The sequence below is a fragment of the Pseudophryne corroboree genome, chromosome 11 (genome assembly GCF_028390025.1).
Source record: "Pseudophryne corroboree isolate aPseCor3 chromosome 11, aPseCor3.hap2, whole genome shotgun sequence".
Lineage (NCBI taxonomy): Eukaryota > Metazoa > Chordata > Amphibia > Anura > Myobatrachidae > Pseudophryne > Pseudophryne corroboree.
The window spans coordinates 302,539,414-302,553,242 of NC_086454.1; the positions used below are offsets into that span (position 1 = coordinate 302,539,414).

At 40.5% G+C, this 13,829-nt stretch overlaps 1 protein-coding gene across 3 annotated transcripts in view; it reads left to right on the top strand.

The window, feature by feature from the left end:
• SPG7 (SPG7 matrix AAA peptidase subunit, paraplegin) overlaps positions 1-13,829 on the top strand; it is a 150,227-nt gene that overhangs the window by 132,155 nt on the left and 4,243 nt on the right. For 2 of the 3 annotated variants that reach the window (XM_063945539.1, XM_063945540.1), the window contains exons 14-15: positions 9,348-9,504; positions 13,629-13,792. In XM_063945539.1, the coding sequence (XP_063801609.1) occupies positions 9,348-9,504; positions 13,629-13,792 (321 nt within the window). Of the gene's footprint in view, positions 1-9,347; positions 9,505-9,723; positions 9,855-13,628; positions 13,793-13,829 lie in introns of those variants that run through there. The other variant, XM_063945541.1, reaches the window with a different exon arrangement.

Sequence of the window (13,829 nt, forward strand, 5' to 3'; positions counted from 1 at the left end):
CTCTGTATCTGAGGTCCTTAGTCTGTGTGTGATATCTGTATCTGAGGTCCTTAGTGTGTGTGTGTGTGTGTGTGTGTGTGTGTGTGTGTGTAATCTCTGTATCTGAGGTCCTTAGTGTGTGTGTGTGTGATCTCTGTATCTGAGGTCCTTAGTGTGTGTGTGTGATCTCTGTATCTGAGGTCCTTAGTGTGTGTGTGTGTGTGTGTGTGTGTGTGTGTGTGTGTGTGATCTCTGTATCTGAGGTCCTTAGTGTGTGTGTGTGATCTCTGTATCTGAGGTCCTTAGTCTATGTGTGATATCTGTATCTGAGGTCCTTAGTGTGTGTGTGTGTGTGTGTGTGTGTGTGTGTGATCTCTGTATCTGAGGTCCTTAGTCTGTGTGTGATATCTGTATCTGAGGTCCTTAGTGTGTGTGTGTGTGTGTGTGTGTGTGTGTGTAATCTCTGTATCTGAGGTCCTTAGTGTGTGTGTAATCTCTGTATCTGAGGTCCTTAGTGTGTGTGTGTGATCTCTGTATCTGAGGTCCTTAGTGTGTGTGTGTGTGTGTGTGTGTGTGTGTGTGTGATATCTGTATCTGAGGTCCTTAGTCTGTGTGTGATATCTGTATCTGAGGTCCTTAGTGTGTGTGTGTGTGTGTGTGTGTGTGATCTTTGTATCTGAGGTCCTTAGTGTGTGTGTGATCTCTGTATCTGAGGTCCTTAGTGTGTGTGTGTGTGTGTGTGTGTGTGTGTGTGTGTGTGATCTCTGTATCTGAGGTCCTTAGTGTGTGTGTGTAATCTCTGTATCTGAGGTCCTTAGTGTGTGTGTGTGATCTCTGCATCTGAGGTCCTTAGTGTGTGTGTGTAATCTCTGTATCTGAGGTCCTTAGTGTGTGTGTGATCTCTGTATCTGAGGTCCTTAGTGTGTGTGTGTGTGTGTGTGTGTGTGTGTGTGTAATCTCTGTATCTGAGGTCCTGTGTGTGTGTGTGTGTGTGTGTGTGTGTGTGATCTCTGTATCTGAGGTCCTTAGTGTGTGTGTGTAATCTCTGTATCTGAGGTCCTTAGTGTGTGTGTTATCTCTGTATCTGAGGTCCTGTGTGTGTGTGTGTGTGTGTGTGTGTGTGTGTGTGTGTGTGATCTCTGTATCTGAGGTCCTTAGTGTGTGTGTGTGATCTCCGTATCTGAGGTCCTTTGTGTGTGTGCGTGTGTGTGTGATCTCTGTATCTGAGGTCCTTAGTGTGTGTGTGTGTGTGTGTGTGTGTGTGTGTGTGTGATCTCTGTATCTGAGGTCCTTAGTGTGTGTGTGTGTGTGTGTGTGTGTGTGTGTGTGTAATCTCTGTATCTGAGGTCCTTAGTGTGTGTGTGTGTGATATCTGTATCTGACGTCCTTAGTGTGTGTGTGTGATCTCTGTATCTGAGGTCCTTAGTGTGTGTGTGTGTGTGTGATCTCTGTATCTGAGGTCCTTAGTGTGTGTGTGTGTGATCTCTGTATCTGAGGTCCTTAGTGTGTGTGTGTGTGTGTGTGTGTGTATGTGTATGTATGTATGTATGTGTGTGTGTGTGTGTGTGTAATCTCTGTATCTGAGGTCCTTAGTGTGTGTGTGTGTGTGTGTGTGTGTGTGTGTAATCTCTGTATCTGAGGTCCTTAGTGTGTGTGTGTGTGTGTGTGTGTGTGTGTGTGTGTGATCCCTGTATCTGAGGTCCTTAGTGTGTGTGTGTGTGTGTGTGTGTGTGTGTGTGTGTGTGTGTGATCTCTGTAGCTGAGGTCCTTAGTGTGTGTGTGTGTGTGATCTCTGTATCTGAGGTCCTTAGTGTGTGTGTGTGTGTGTGTGTGTGTGTGATCCCTGTATCTGAGGTCCTTAGTCTGTTTGTGATATCTGTATCTGACGTCCTTAGTGTGTGTGTGATCTCTGTATCTGAGGTCCTTAGTGTGTGTGTGTGTGTGTGTAATCTTTGTATCTGAGGTCCTTAGTGTGTGTGTGATATCTGTATCTGACGTCCTTAGTGTGTGTGTGATCTCTGTATCTGAGGTCCTTAGTATGTGTGTGTGTGTGTAATCTTTGTATCTGAGGTCCTTAGTGTGTGTGTGATCTCTGTATCTGAGGTCCTTAGTGTGTGTGTGTGATCTCTGTATCTGAGGTCCTTAGTGTGTGTGTGTAATCTCTGTATCTGAGGTCCTTAGTGTGTGTGTGTGTGATCTCTGTATCTGAGGTCCTTAGTGTGTGTGTGTGTGTGTGTGTGTGTGTGTGTGTGTGTGTGTTCTCTGTATCTGAGGTCCTTAGTGTGTGTGTGTGATCTCTGTATCTGAGGTCCTTAGTGTGTGTGTGTGTGTGTGTGTGTGTGTGTGTGATCTCTGTATCTGAGGTCCTTAGTGTGTGTGTGTGATCTCTGCATCTGAGGTCCTGTGTGTGTGTGTGTAATCTCTGTATCTGAGGTCCTGTGTGTGTGATCTCTGTATCTGAGGTCCTTAGTGTGTGTGTGTGTGTGTGTGTGTGTGTGTGTGTGTAATCTCTGTATCTGAGGTCCTTAGTGTGTGTGTTATCTCTGTATCTGAGGTCCTTAGAGTGTGTGTGTGTGTGTGTGTGTGTGTGTGTGTGTGTGTGTAATCTCTGTATTTGAGGTCCTTAGTGTGTGTGTGATCTCCGTATCTGAGGTCCTTTGTGTGTGTGCGTGTGTGTGTGATCTCTGTATCTGAGGTCCTTAGTGTGTGTGTGTGTGTGATCTCTGTATCTGAGGTCCTTAGTGTGTGTGTGTAATCTCTGTATCTGAGGTCCTTAGTGTGTGTGTGATATCTGTATCTGACGTCCTTAGTGTGTGTGTGATCTCTGTATCTGAGGTCCTTAGTGTGTGTGTGTGATCTCTGTATCTGAGGTCCTTAGTGTGTGTGTGTGTGATCTCTGTATCTGAGGTCCTTAGTGTGTGTGTGTGTGTGTGTGTGTGTGTGTGTGTATGTGTGTGTGTGTGTGTGTGTGTGTGTAATCTCTGTATCTGAGGTCCTTAGTGTGTGTGTGTGTGTATGTGTGTGTGTGTAATCTCTGTATCTGAGGTCCTTAGTGTGTGTGTGATCTCTGTATCTGAGGTCCTTAGTGTGTGTGTGTGTGTGTGTGTGTGTAATCTCTGTATCTGAGGTCCTTAGTGTGTGTGTGTGTGTGTGTGTGTGTGTGTGTGTGTGTGTGTGTGATCCCTGTATCTGAGGTCCTTAGTGTGTGTTGTTGAATTCTCTTGGGTTAACTAGATTAACCCTCTTGTTGCTGTTTGGGTTGTTAGGTAAAATTAATGAATTGAAAATGGATTTATAAAAATCAATTATTGTTTATTAAAAAGGCCACGCCCGTATACAGGGGAGAGGTACATCCTCTCACGCCTGAATCAAAATACTTTAACAACCAGATACACGTATCAACAATGAGTTTTATATAATACACAGTTATGCCCCTTTCGTATATCCCTCCCATATGATTTCATACCTCAGGAATACAGTGTTAGGCAATATTGGGACAATTGTCAAGAATACTAAAAAGATATTCGTGATCTTCAACTGTGTCCATATTAGGAATTACATCTGGACTCTATGAGCTTTTAGGATGTGCGTAGGTGGAAACAATACTTAGCCAGCAAAGTTGTTTTTGTACTTTCCTTTCTGTGTATAAAGTTCACATGAATCTGCTGTCTCATCTAGCTAGAATCAAAATGGATTCTGTTATGCTTCTACTAGTGAATATGAGAACCATTTGCTGCTGTGATTATTGGGTGTATACATAATATACGTACTATCCCGTAGTGCACACACATAACTGTTAGGCCGTCAGCAGGTTGCCTCTGTCACAGTATTCGACAGCTCCACCCTTTGATCAGGGACATTATCCATGTGCCCTGTCATCTCAGGAGAATTTCTGGGAACGTATAGTTCACTAATAATCATTTCATGTAATATTGCTGGCCAGTCCACACAAACTCTACGTTTTTTCATGCACACCCATTATGTGCTTCCAAGCAAACTTTTCTTGGACTGTGTCCATCCTATGGATGCCTTGGCACATATACGGATTCACAGAAAACGTACAAACTTAACAACGCTCCTATTTTTATCTGTGCTTTTGTATACGATTATATCCCCACACTTTTTGGCTACGGAACCTGGTTCATCACTGCATATTGTGCAGTCCACTAAGAACTTTTGCAATGTATTATATCGATGCCTATACAATGAGATGGATTTTAGCAAGCATATTTTCTTACCTCACGAACCCAGGGTAAGTGATATATAGATATGCTATGCATCCAACTTAATCTGTACCTACTTTAAACTTCATGGAATCTTTAGAAATACCTAATCCGTGATGTAGTATGATTTTACACTGTAACTTTTACATTAGGTTTCTTCCAAATAACTTTGAAGAATTGTCTAAAAGTATGTTAATACTGGAATCGTAGTGATTAATTGCTTGTCGCAATCTTTGATTTACAGCATATACATTAAAGAATGCGTATTCCGCAATAGGGCGTTGTCTTCTTGACTGTCTGCCAGATGCAGATCTGTTAGCTTTAACGCTGTTAGCGCTGACGTCTCTAGCCCACATCTGTTGCTGGGATTTTTATTTTTATTTTTTTCTGATAACAATTATGCTGTAGAAAGAAATTGGCAGCATTTACTACAGGTTATCTGGTAAAGATATTAGTTTTTATATTAAAACTGGAGTAGATAGTTTGTATAACAAACATTTGTAGAGTATTGCTTATGCAGAGGTTCCCAAACTGTGTGCCGTAGCTACCTGGGGTGCCTAGGACACTTGCAGGGGTTCCCTGGGTTGGTGGTCCAGGACCAATTCAAATTATCCAGTGCTGGTGGCTGCCAGTCATAAAATATGTGGCCAAACAGAAGCAAATCTTGTCCCTCACCACACAACTGACTCTAAGGATGACATATAAACGCCATCTACTTAATGTAATATCTATTTTTACATTTCTCAATAATACATTTTTTTCCTAGGGGTGCCGTGAAAAAAAATTCTGATATTCTAGGGCCACATGATTAAAAAAAAATTTGGAAACCACTGACTTATGCTTATTATGATCCATCTTATTAGATTAAAAAAATCAAAGCTCACTGAACACTTTTTTTTTTTTTTCTTTACTACGTCATGGCTTACACTGCTGCTGGAAAGGAGGGGGGGTCACACGATTCTGGGCTTTTACAGCTCTCCGTGCTACACAGCGTTGGAAACTGAAAGCTTATTTTACAGAAAAAACTTTTTATTTTCCTTTATATTTCAATACAATCTCACACGGCATCCAGCCATTAATTTGCTGGCAGACCTTCTCACTATATATTGCATTAAAGAATATTTACGTATTAAACAATACCATATGGAAACTTCACTTCATAGTTAGATAGTAACATTAGATAAACACATATTTTTAACTACAGATTTGCCAAAAGCCATTTGAACACAGACATCAACTTTTGTTTCCTCAGTTCACAAATATATATATATATAACCCTTATTTCAAAACTTGTAACCATGCCAATCACAGACAGAAGGTTTCCATTAAACCCAGATCTGAGAATATACTTAACTGAACATTATGTCCCACACACAAGACACCATAACACAAACATTTAAATACAGTTTGCAAACTTCAATTTCTTGCAGATTTCAACAGTTTTGCCGATTTCAAAATACGCTTAGTATTGGTTGATCAGGCCAATATTATACAGCATGATTGAAATGCAAAACATAGACTGTACCCTTTGTCACAGTCTTATACAAAATTGGTGCTTCTATGGAATATTTCTTCCATACATGATATGCACACTTAGGGTTAATCCTCCCTGCCCTTCCCATACGCTGGAAAAATTCGCAATCCCTGCAATTTTTCACACACGCGACACGTCTGTCAACTGGGAAGCTGCAGTAGATCCTCTTATCACAGACTACTATCACAAAGCAACATGCCATGTTATGGTTAGCACAACACCTCTTATGGTTAAAACAACCAGCAGCTCTTAGCAGCTCAGTATTGCAATATATAGTTACCCTCAAATACATATAATCCCTATAACCTCGGGTTGTTCACTCTATTTCATGTACCCTTCTTACACACGTGTAGCTGACTAACAAGGGGAGGTGGTCTATGTGATTTTACTTAATTTGGCTCTTGGTCCAAAGCACTTATTCACGCAATCATTCATAGAGTGAAAAACCCCGGTTACTGTTTCTTTGCCCAAATACAAACTTTGAATTAATTTTGGTCTTATTTACATGCAACAGCATCTGTCAATCAACATTTCCGAGTTACTTGGTCCTTCAACCGATTTGGACATAATTTTGGTATTCATTTTACAAACAAGCAACAACAAACAGGTCCCTGAGTTATTTTACTAGTTTTGTCAATCTCTCCACTCCTAATTCTCATATTATAAAAAATACAATCACACAGACAGCTGGCAGGTATAGAAACAGCATGTACTGGAATACAGCACATACCATGGTATTCTATACTTACCAGTGCTGTAATGACTTGGGATGTTCCTTCCATCCTCAGCTGCTGGCTGGCTGGCTGGCACACCCCTTTGAGAATTTGATGAAGAGATCGAAATGTATAGTTCCAAGGACCGCGAGCCCCCATCTGTTGAATTCTCTTGGGTTAACTAGATTAACCCTCTTGTTGCTGTTTGGGTTGTTAGGTAAAATTAATGAATTGAAAATGGATTTATAAAAATCAATTATTGTTTATTAAAAAGGCCACGCCCGTATACAGGGGAGAGGTACATCCTCTCACGCCTGAATCAAAATACTTTAACAACCAGATACACGTATCAACAATGAGTTTTATATAATACACAGTTATGCCCCTTTCGTATATCCCTCCCATATGATTTCATACCTCAGGAATACAGTGTTAGGCAATATTGGGACAATTGTCAAGAATACTAAAAAGATATTCGTGATCTTCAACTGTGTCCATATTAGGAATTACATCTGGACTCTATGAGCTTTTAGGATGTGCGTAGGTGGAAACAATACTTAGCCAGCAAAGTTGTTTTTGTACTTTCCTTTCTGTGTATAAAGTTCACATGAATCTGCTGTCTCATCTAGCTAGAATCAAAATGGATTCTGTTATGCTTCTACTAGTGAATATGAGAACCATTTGCTGCTGTGATTATTGGGTGTATACATAATATACGTACTATCCCGTAGTGCACACACATAACTGTTAGGCCGTCAGCAGGTTGCCTCTGTCACAGTATTCGACAGTGTGTGTGTGTGTGTGCGAGTGTGTGATCTCTGTATCTGAGGTCCTTAGTGTGTGTGTGATCTCTGTATCTGAGGTCCTTAGTGTGTGTGTGTGTGTGTGTGTGTGTGTGTGTGTGTGTGTGTGATCTCTGTATCTGAGGTCCTTAGTGTGTGTGTGTAATCTCTGTATCTTAGGTCCTTAGTGTGTGTGTGATCTCTGTATCTGAGGTCCTTAGTGTGTGATATCTGTATCTGAGGTCCTGTGTGTGTGTGTGTGTGTGTGTGTGTGTGTGTGATCTCTGTATCTGAGGTCCTTTGTGTGTGTGTGGTCTCTGTATCTGAGGTCCTTTGTGTGTGTGTGTGTGTGTGCTCTCTGTATCGGAGGGGGTGTGGTATGAGTTGCCGTCGGCCGGGTCCCCGGCGGCCAGCATACCGGCGCTGGAATCCCGACCGCCGGCTTGCTGACAGCGGGGCAAGCGCAAATGAGCCCCTTGCAACACGCTATCTATTTTCCCTCCAGGGGGGTCGTGGACCCCAAGAGGGAGAAAAGGTGTCGGTATGCCGGTTGTCGGGATTCCGACGCCGGTATACTGTGCGCCAGGATCCTAATAAACGGTATACTGAATACCACCCTATCGGAGGTCCTTAGTGTGTGATCTCTGTATCTGAGGTCCTTAGTGTGTGTGTGATCTTTGTATCTGAGGTCCTTAGTGTGTGTGTGATCTCTGTATCTGAGGTCCTTAGTGTGTGTGTGATCCCTGTATCTGAGGTCCTTAGTGTGTGTGTGATCTCTGTATTGGAGGTCCTTAGTGTGTGTGCGATCTCTGTATCGGAAGGCCTTAGTGTGTGTGTGATCTCTGTATCTGAGGTCCTTAGTGTGTGCGATATCTCTGTATCTGAGGTCCTTAGTGTGTGTGTTTGTGTGTGTGTGTGTGTGATCTCTGTATCTGAGGGTGTGTGTGTGTGTATGATCTCTGTATAGGAAGTCCGTAGTGTGTGTGTGTGTGTGTGTGTGTGTGTGTGTGTGTGAGATCTCTGTATCAGAGTTCCTTAGTGTGTGTGTGATATCTCTGTATCTGAGGTCCTTTGTGTGTGTGTGTGTGTGTGTGTGTGTGTGTGTGTGTGTGTGTGTGTGTGTGTGATCTCTGTATAGGAAGTCCTTAGTGTGTGTGTGAGATCTCTGTATCGGAGGTCCTTAGTGTGTGTGTGAGATCTCTGTATCGGGGGTCCTTAGTGTGTGTGTGAGATCTCTGTATCTGAGGTCCTTAGTGTGTGTGTTTGTGTGTGTGTGTGATCTCTGTATCTGAGGGTGTGTGTGTGTATGATCTCTGTATAGGAAGTCCGTAGTGTGTGTGTGTGTGTGTGTGTGTGTGTGTGTGTGTGTGATCTCTGTATCAGAGTTCCTTAGTGTGTGTGTGTGATATCTCTGTATCTGAGGTCCTTTGTGTGTGTGTGTGTGTGATCTCTGTATAGGAAGTCCTTAGTGTGTGTGTGAGATCTCTGTATCGGAGGTCCTTAGTGTGTGAGAAATGTATCTGCGGTCCTTTGTGTGTGTGAGTGTGATCTCTGTATCTGAGGCTGCATGTGTGTGATCTCTGTATCTGAGGCTGCATGTGTGTGATCTCTGTATCTGAGGCTGCATGTGTGTGATCTCTGTATCTGAGGCTGCATGTGTGTGATCTCTGTATCCATGGACCCTGTAGCTGAGCAATTCCTTACACATCGTAATCAGGCCCTGTGTACGATCTGTGGGCCTAATTCAGACCTGATCGTAGCAGCAACTTTGTTAGCAGATGGGCAAAACCATGTGCACTGCAGGTGGGGCAGATGTAACATGTGGAGAGAGAGTTAGATTTGGGTGGAGTGTGTTCAAACTGAAATCTAAATTGCAGTGTAAAAATAAAGCAGCCAGTATTTACCCTGCACAGAAACAATATAACCCATCCAAATCTAACTCTCTCTGCACATGTTATATCTGCCCCCCCCCCCCCCCCCCTCCTGCAGCGCACATTGTTTTGACCATCTGCTAACAAATTTGTGGCTACAATCAGGTCTGAATTAGGCCCTGTGTCTGAGCACCTTACTGTGTGCGATCTGTGTCTGAGTATTATACTGTGTGCAATCTCTACAGGTTTCCATTGCCCCTAGAACGAATGCAGCGCTAGGATTTCTCCAGATCTTGCCAAGGGACCAGTTTCTGTTCACCAAGGACCAGCTGTGTGAACGGATGTGTATGGCACTGGGGGGCAGAGTGGCTGAGATCATCACCTTTAACAAGGTCACCACAGGTATGTTACAGAATATTTCTTCCTCATTAGTTCCCGGTTTCATGCAGGCTTTTGCAGCTCCATCCACCTAATGCCCATTCACATCTTCTGTCAGATATAATATATAAGGGAAAATGGGGGAAAGGGACGTCTTCTGCACCAGACAAAATAATTAATTAATTTGTTTAAGAGGATCCCCAAATCATATTTACATGTACACAATTCTGCTTATGTCTTTAGGGGGTGCTGCCATAGACAATAAACTGGAGAACAAAAGAGGACAGAAAAAGGATTGTCTCTTCGTTGGCGCACTTGAAAAGAAAGAATTTTCAGATATAAAATATAACTTTTATTAGTATCAATAAAAAATTGCCTAGCAATTGAGAAACATATAAGTGAAAAATAAATAAATAAATAAATTGTGCTCTGAGTGAGTGAATTTAAGTGCTTGAAATTTATTGTGATTTATATTAATAAATAAAAACTGATTCACTGTGCCTTGCCTGTTGCTTCCATTCAGAAAATTTTTTTTCTTTTTGAATAAATGTCACTGTTTTTATATATATTTTTGGTTCTTAATCAGTGGTGAATAATTAGATCAACACCTATTTATGGTACTCTTATGCAGTAATGTGGATTCGGACAGCATGCTATTATATATATTCATATGGAGGTAAGTAGTCTCAATCTGTAACGGACCACAGGTAAGTATTATAGTTAAATACAATAGGACAGATTTTAGTCCCTTATAGGATATTCGAGTGTCATAAGGTAGATTGTACTAATAAGATGGAATTTCTGGCAAAAAAGAGAAAAGGACATGTCATTAATAATTTTGCTCAACAGATACTGCCTTAATTGGATTAAATTCCATTGGCTTCAGACCCTGGTGTAAACCTGATCAGTTAAGCTCCCACATATAATGGGGTCATGTTTATTGTCTAGATATGGCATGCATCATGACTCCATTGGATATGAACTTATAAGTAATATGTGATCATGGGTTATTTGTGCACCAATCCGATCGGGTCACTTGTATTATATGCCCTTTATGCTAGGGCTATTATTATAGACATACCCGTCTTCAATAGATATTATTAATAATAATTTGCGTTATATGTGGTTAAAAGCTATGCAGGCTTTATTAATTTATTACCACATAACACATTTGACACGACATATCCGTTTGCCACATACCCTTTAGTGATTTAAAAATTACACTTCTTTATGAATATCACTGGTGAGGCAGCTAGATTTTTCTAATTAATGGTAGTAGTATAGGTAGTGTGTATGCCCCACGTTGATTTTAATGTGTCCGTTACATCCAAGAGACTAACAACTACTTCAAAAAATGACACAACTGTGCTTATCAGACAGAATAGGTGAGTATATGCACAGTATTATGCACGTATCGTGGTGCCTAAGTGCTGGATTTAGTATGCACTAATGGGTACTATTTCCCTGTACCACTTAATACATGCACATGTGATATGATGCTTGTTTATTTCTGGCCTCGGTTAATAATAACCATGTGCTATATCATATGGTATAATCCTCATCTGTTTCTAGCTACAGTTAGTGATGAACTGGATGCCGCCCTAATGCACACATATATTAAGCAACAGACATGTTACTTTATTGCTATCCGCGGCTAGTAATTGCCTTATGCTGCCTCTGTTGTATGAATGCAATGTAACAATAATGTTCCTTTATTACAACTTGCGGGCTAATATTAACCCTGTGTTGCCTTAGTATATATGCGTGCACTGTGGCAAAGATCTTTCTCTGCTGTCTGCGGCTGATAAATTAACAGTAATCCTCCCTATACTTTAATATTAGGAAGGATTTTTACCTGTTACAATGAGTATCAATTAATTGTCTCTACTCATTGTATAGCAGTTTTTTGAATCTAAGCCATCTAGTTAATTGAACTCTGCAACAGCTGTGATCCACTCAATTTATAATGGTCCCTGCGTACTCTCTATATTGACATTTCCTATGTAACTAATTCTAGTACATTTGACCATTGGAACATTCTTAAATTCCTGCATACAGATACCCTAAACAGTGACAATTTTCACACATTTTCTATGCATTAAACGAGCATGTTAGGCACAGTGATCAGTGAGCGGGCATTGTGGCCCCGCTCTGAAACGCCGACGTGCACGTTTCGCAAGAGCTTTAACGAAAATGTGTGAAAATTGTCACTGTTTAGGGTATCTGTATGCAGGAATTTAAGAATGTTCCAATGGTCAAATGTACTAGAATTAGTTACATAGGAAATGTCAATATAGAGAGTACGCAGGGACCATTATAAATTGAGTGGATCACAGCTGTTGCAGAGTTCAATTAACTAGATGGCTTAGATTCAAAAAACTGCTATACAATGAGTAGAGACAATTAATTGATACTCATTGTAACAGGTAAAAATCCTTCCTAATATTAAAGTATAGGGAGGATTACTGTTAATTTATCAGCCGCAGACAGCAGAGAAAGATCTTTGCCACAGTGCACGCATATATACTAAGGCAACACAGGGTTAATATTAGCCCGCAAGTTGTAATAAAGGAACATTATTGTTACATTGCATTCATACAACAGAGGCAGCATAAGGCAATTACTAGCCGCGGATAGCAATAAAGTAACATGTCTGTTGCTTAATATATGTGTGCATTAGGGCGGCATCCAGTTCATCACTAACTGTAGCTAGAAACAGATGAGGATTATACCATATGATATAGCACATGGTTATTATTAACCGAGGCCAGAAATAAACAAGCATCATATCACATGTGCATGTATTAAGTGGTACAGGGAAATAGTACCCATTAGTGCATACTAAATCCAGCACTTAGGCACCACGATACGTGCATAATACTGTGCATATACTCACCTATTCTGTCTGATAAGCACAGTTGTGTCATTTTTTGAAGTAGTTGTTAGTCTCTTGGATGTAACGGACACATTAAAATCAACGTGGGGCATACACACTACCTATACTACTACCATTAATTAGAAAAATCTAGCTGCCTCACCAGTGATATTCATAAAGAAGTGTAATTTTTAAATCACTAAAGGGTATGTGGCAAACGGATATGTCGTGTCAAATGTGTTATGTGGTAATAAATTAATAAAGCCTGCATAGCTTTTAACCACATATAACGCAAATTATTATTAATAATATCTATTGAAGACGGGTATGTCTATAATAATAGCCCTAGCATAAAGGGCATATAATACAAGTGACCCGATCGGATTGGTGCACAAATAACCCATGATCACATATTACTTATAAGTTCATATCCAATGGAGTCATGATGCATGCCATATCTAGACAATAAACATGACCCCATTATATGTGGGAGCTTAACTGATCAGGTTTACACCAGGGTCTGAAGCCAATGGAATTTAATCCAATTAAGGCAGTATCTGTTGAGCAAAATTATTAATGACATGTCCTTTTCTCTTTTTTGCCAGAAATTCCATCTTATTAGTACAATCTACCTTATGACACTCGAATATCCTATAAGGGACTAAAATCTGTCCTATTGTATTTAACTATAATACTTACCTGTGGTCCGTTACAGATTGAGACTACTTACCTCCATATGAATATATATAATAGCATGCTGTCCGAATCCACATTACTGCATAAGAGTACCATAAATAGGTGTTGATCTAATTATTCACCACTGATTAAGAACCAAAAATATATATAAAAACAGTGACATTTATTCAAAAAGAAAAAATTTTTTCTGAATGGAAGCAACAGGCAAGGCACAGTGAATCAGTTTTTATTTATTAATATAAATCACAATAAATTTCAAGCACTTAAATTCACTCACTCAGAGCACAATTTATTTATTTATTTATTTTTCACTTATATGTTTCTCAATTGCTAGGCAATTTTTTATTGATACTAATAAAAGTTATATTTTATATCTGAAAATTCTTTCTTTTCAAGTGCGCCAACGAAGAGACATCTTCTGTCAGACCAGCAGAAGATGTGAATGGGCTTTTTTTTGGACGGAGATCAGTGACAGAATTTGATTGTTTGATAGACACTACAGATTATGGAGTTTAATATGAACTACATACAATACAAACGGACAGTGTGGGATTACGCTCTTGGTTTTGGTTTGTAGGTGCTCAGGATGACTTGAGGAAGGTGACCCGGGTGGCATATAGCATGGTGAAACAATACGGCATGGTACCCAGCATTGGACAGGTGTCTTTCCCAGACAGTGAGACCTCCACGGGCATTGGGAGAAGACCCTTCAGTCAGGGATTGCAGGAAATGATGGATTATGTGAGTATTGCTATATTGGACACAGCAAAAAGCTTCT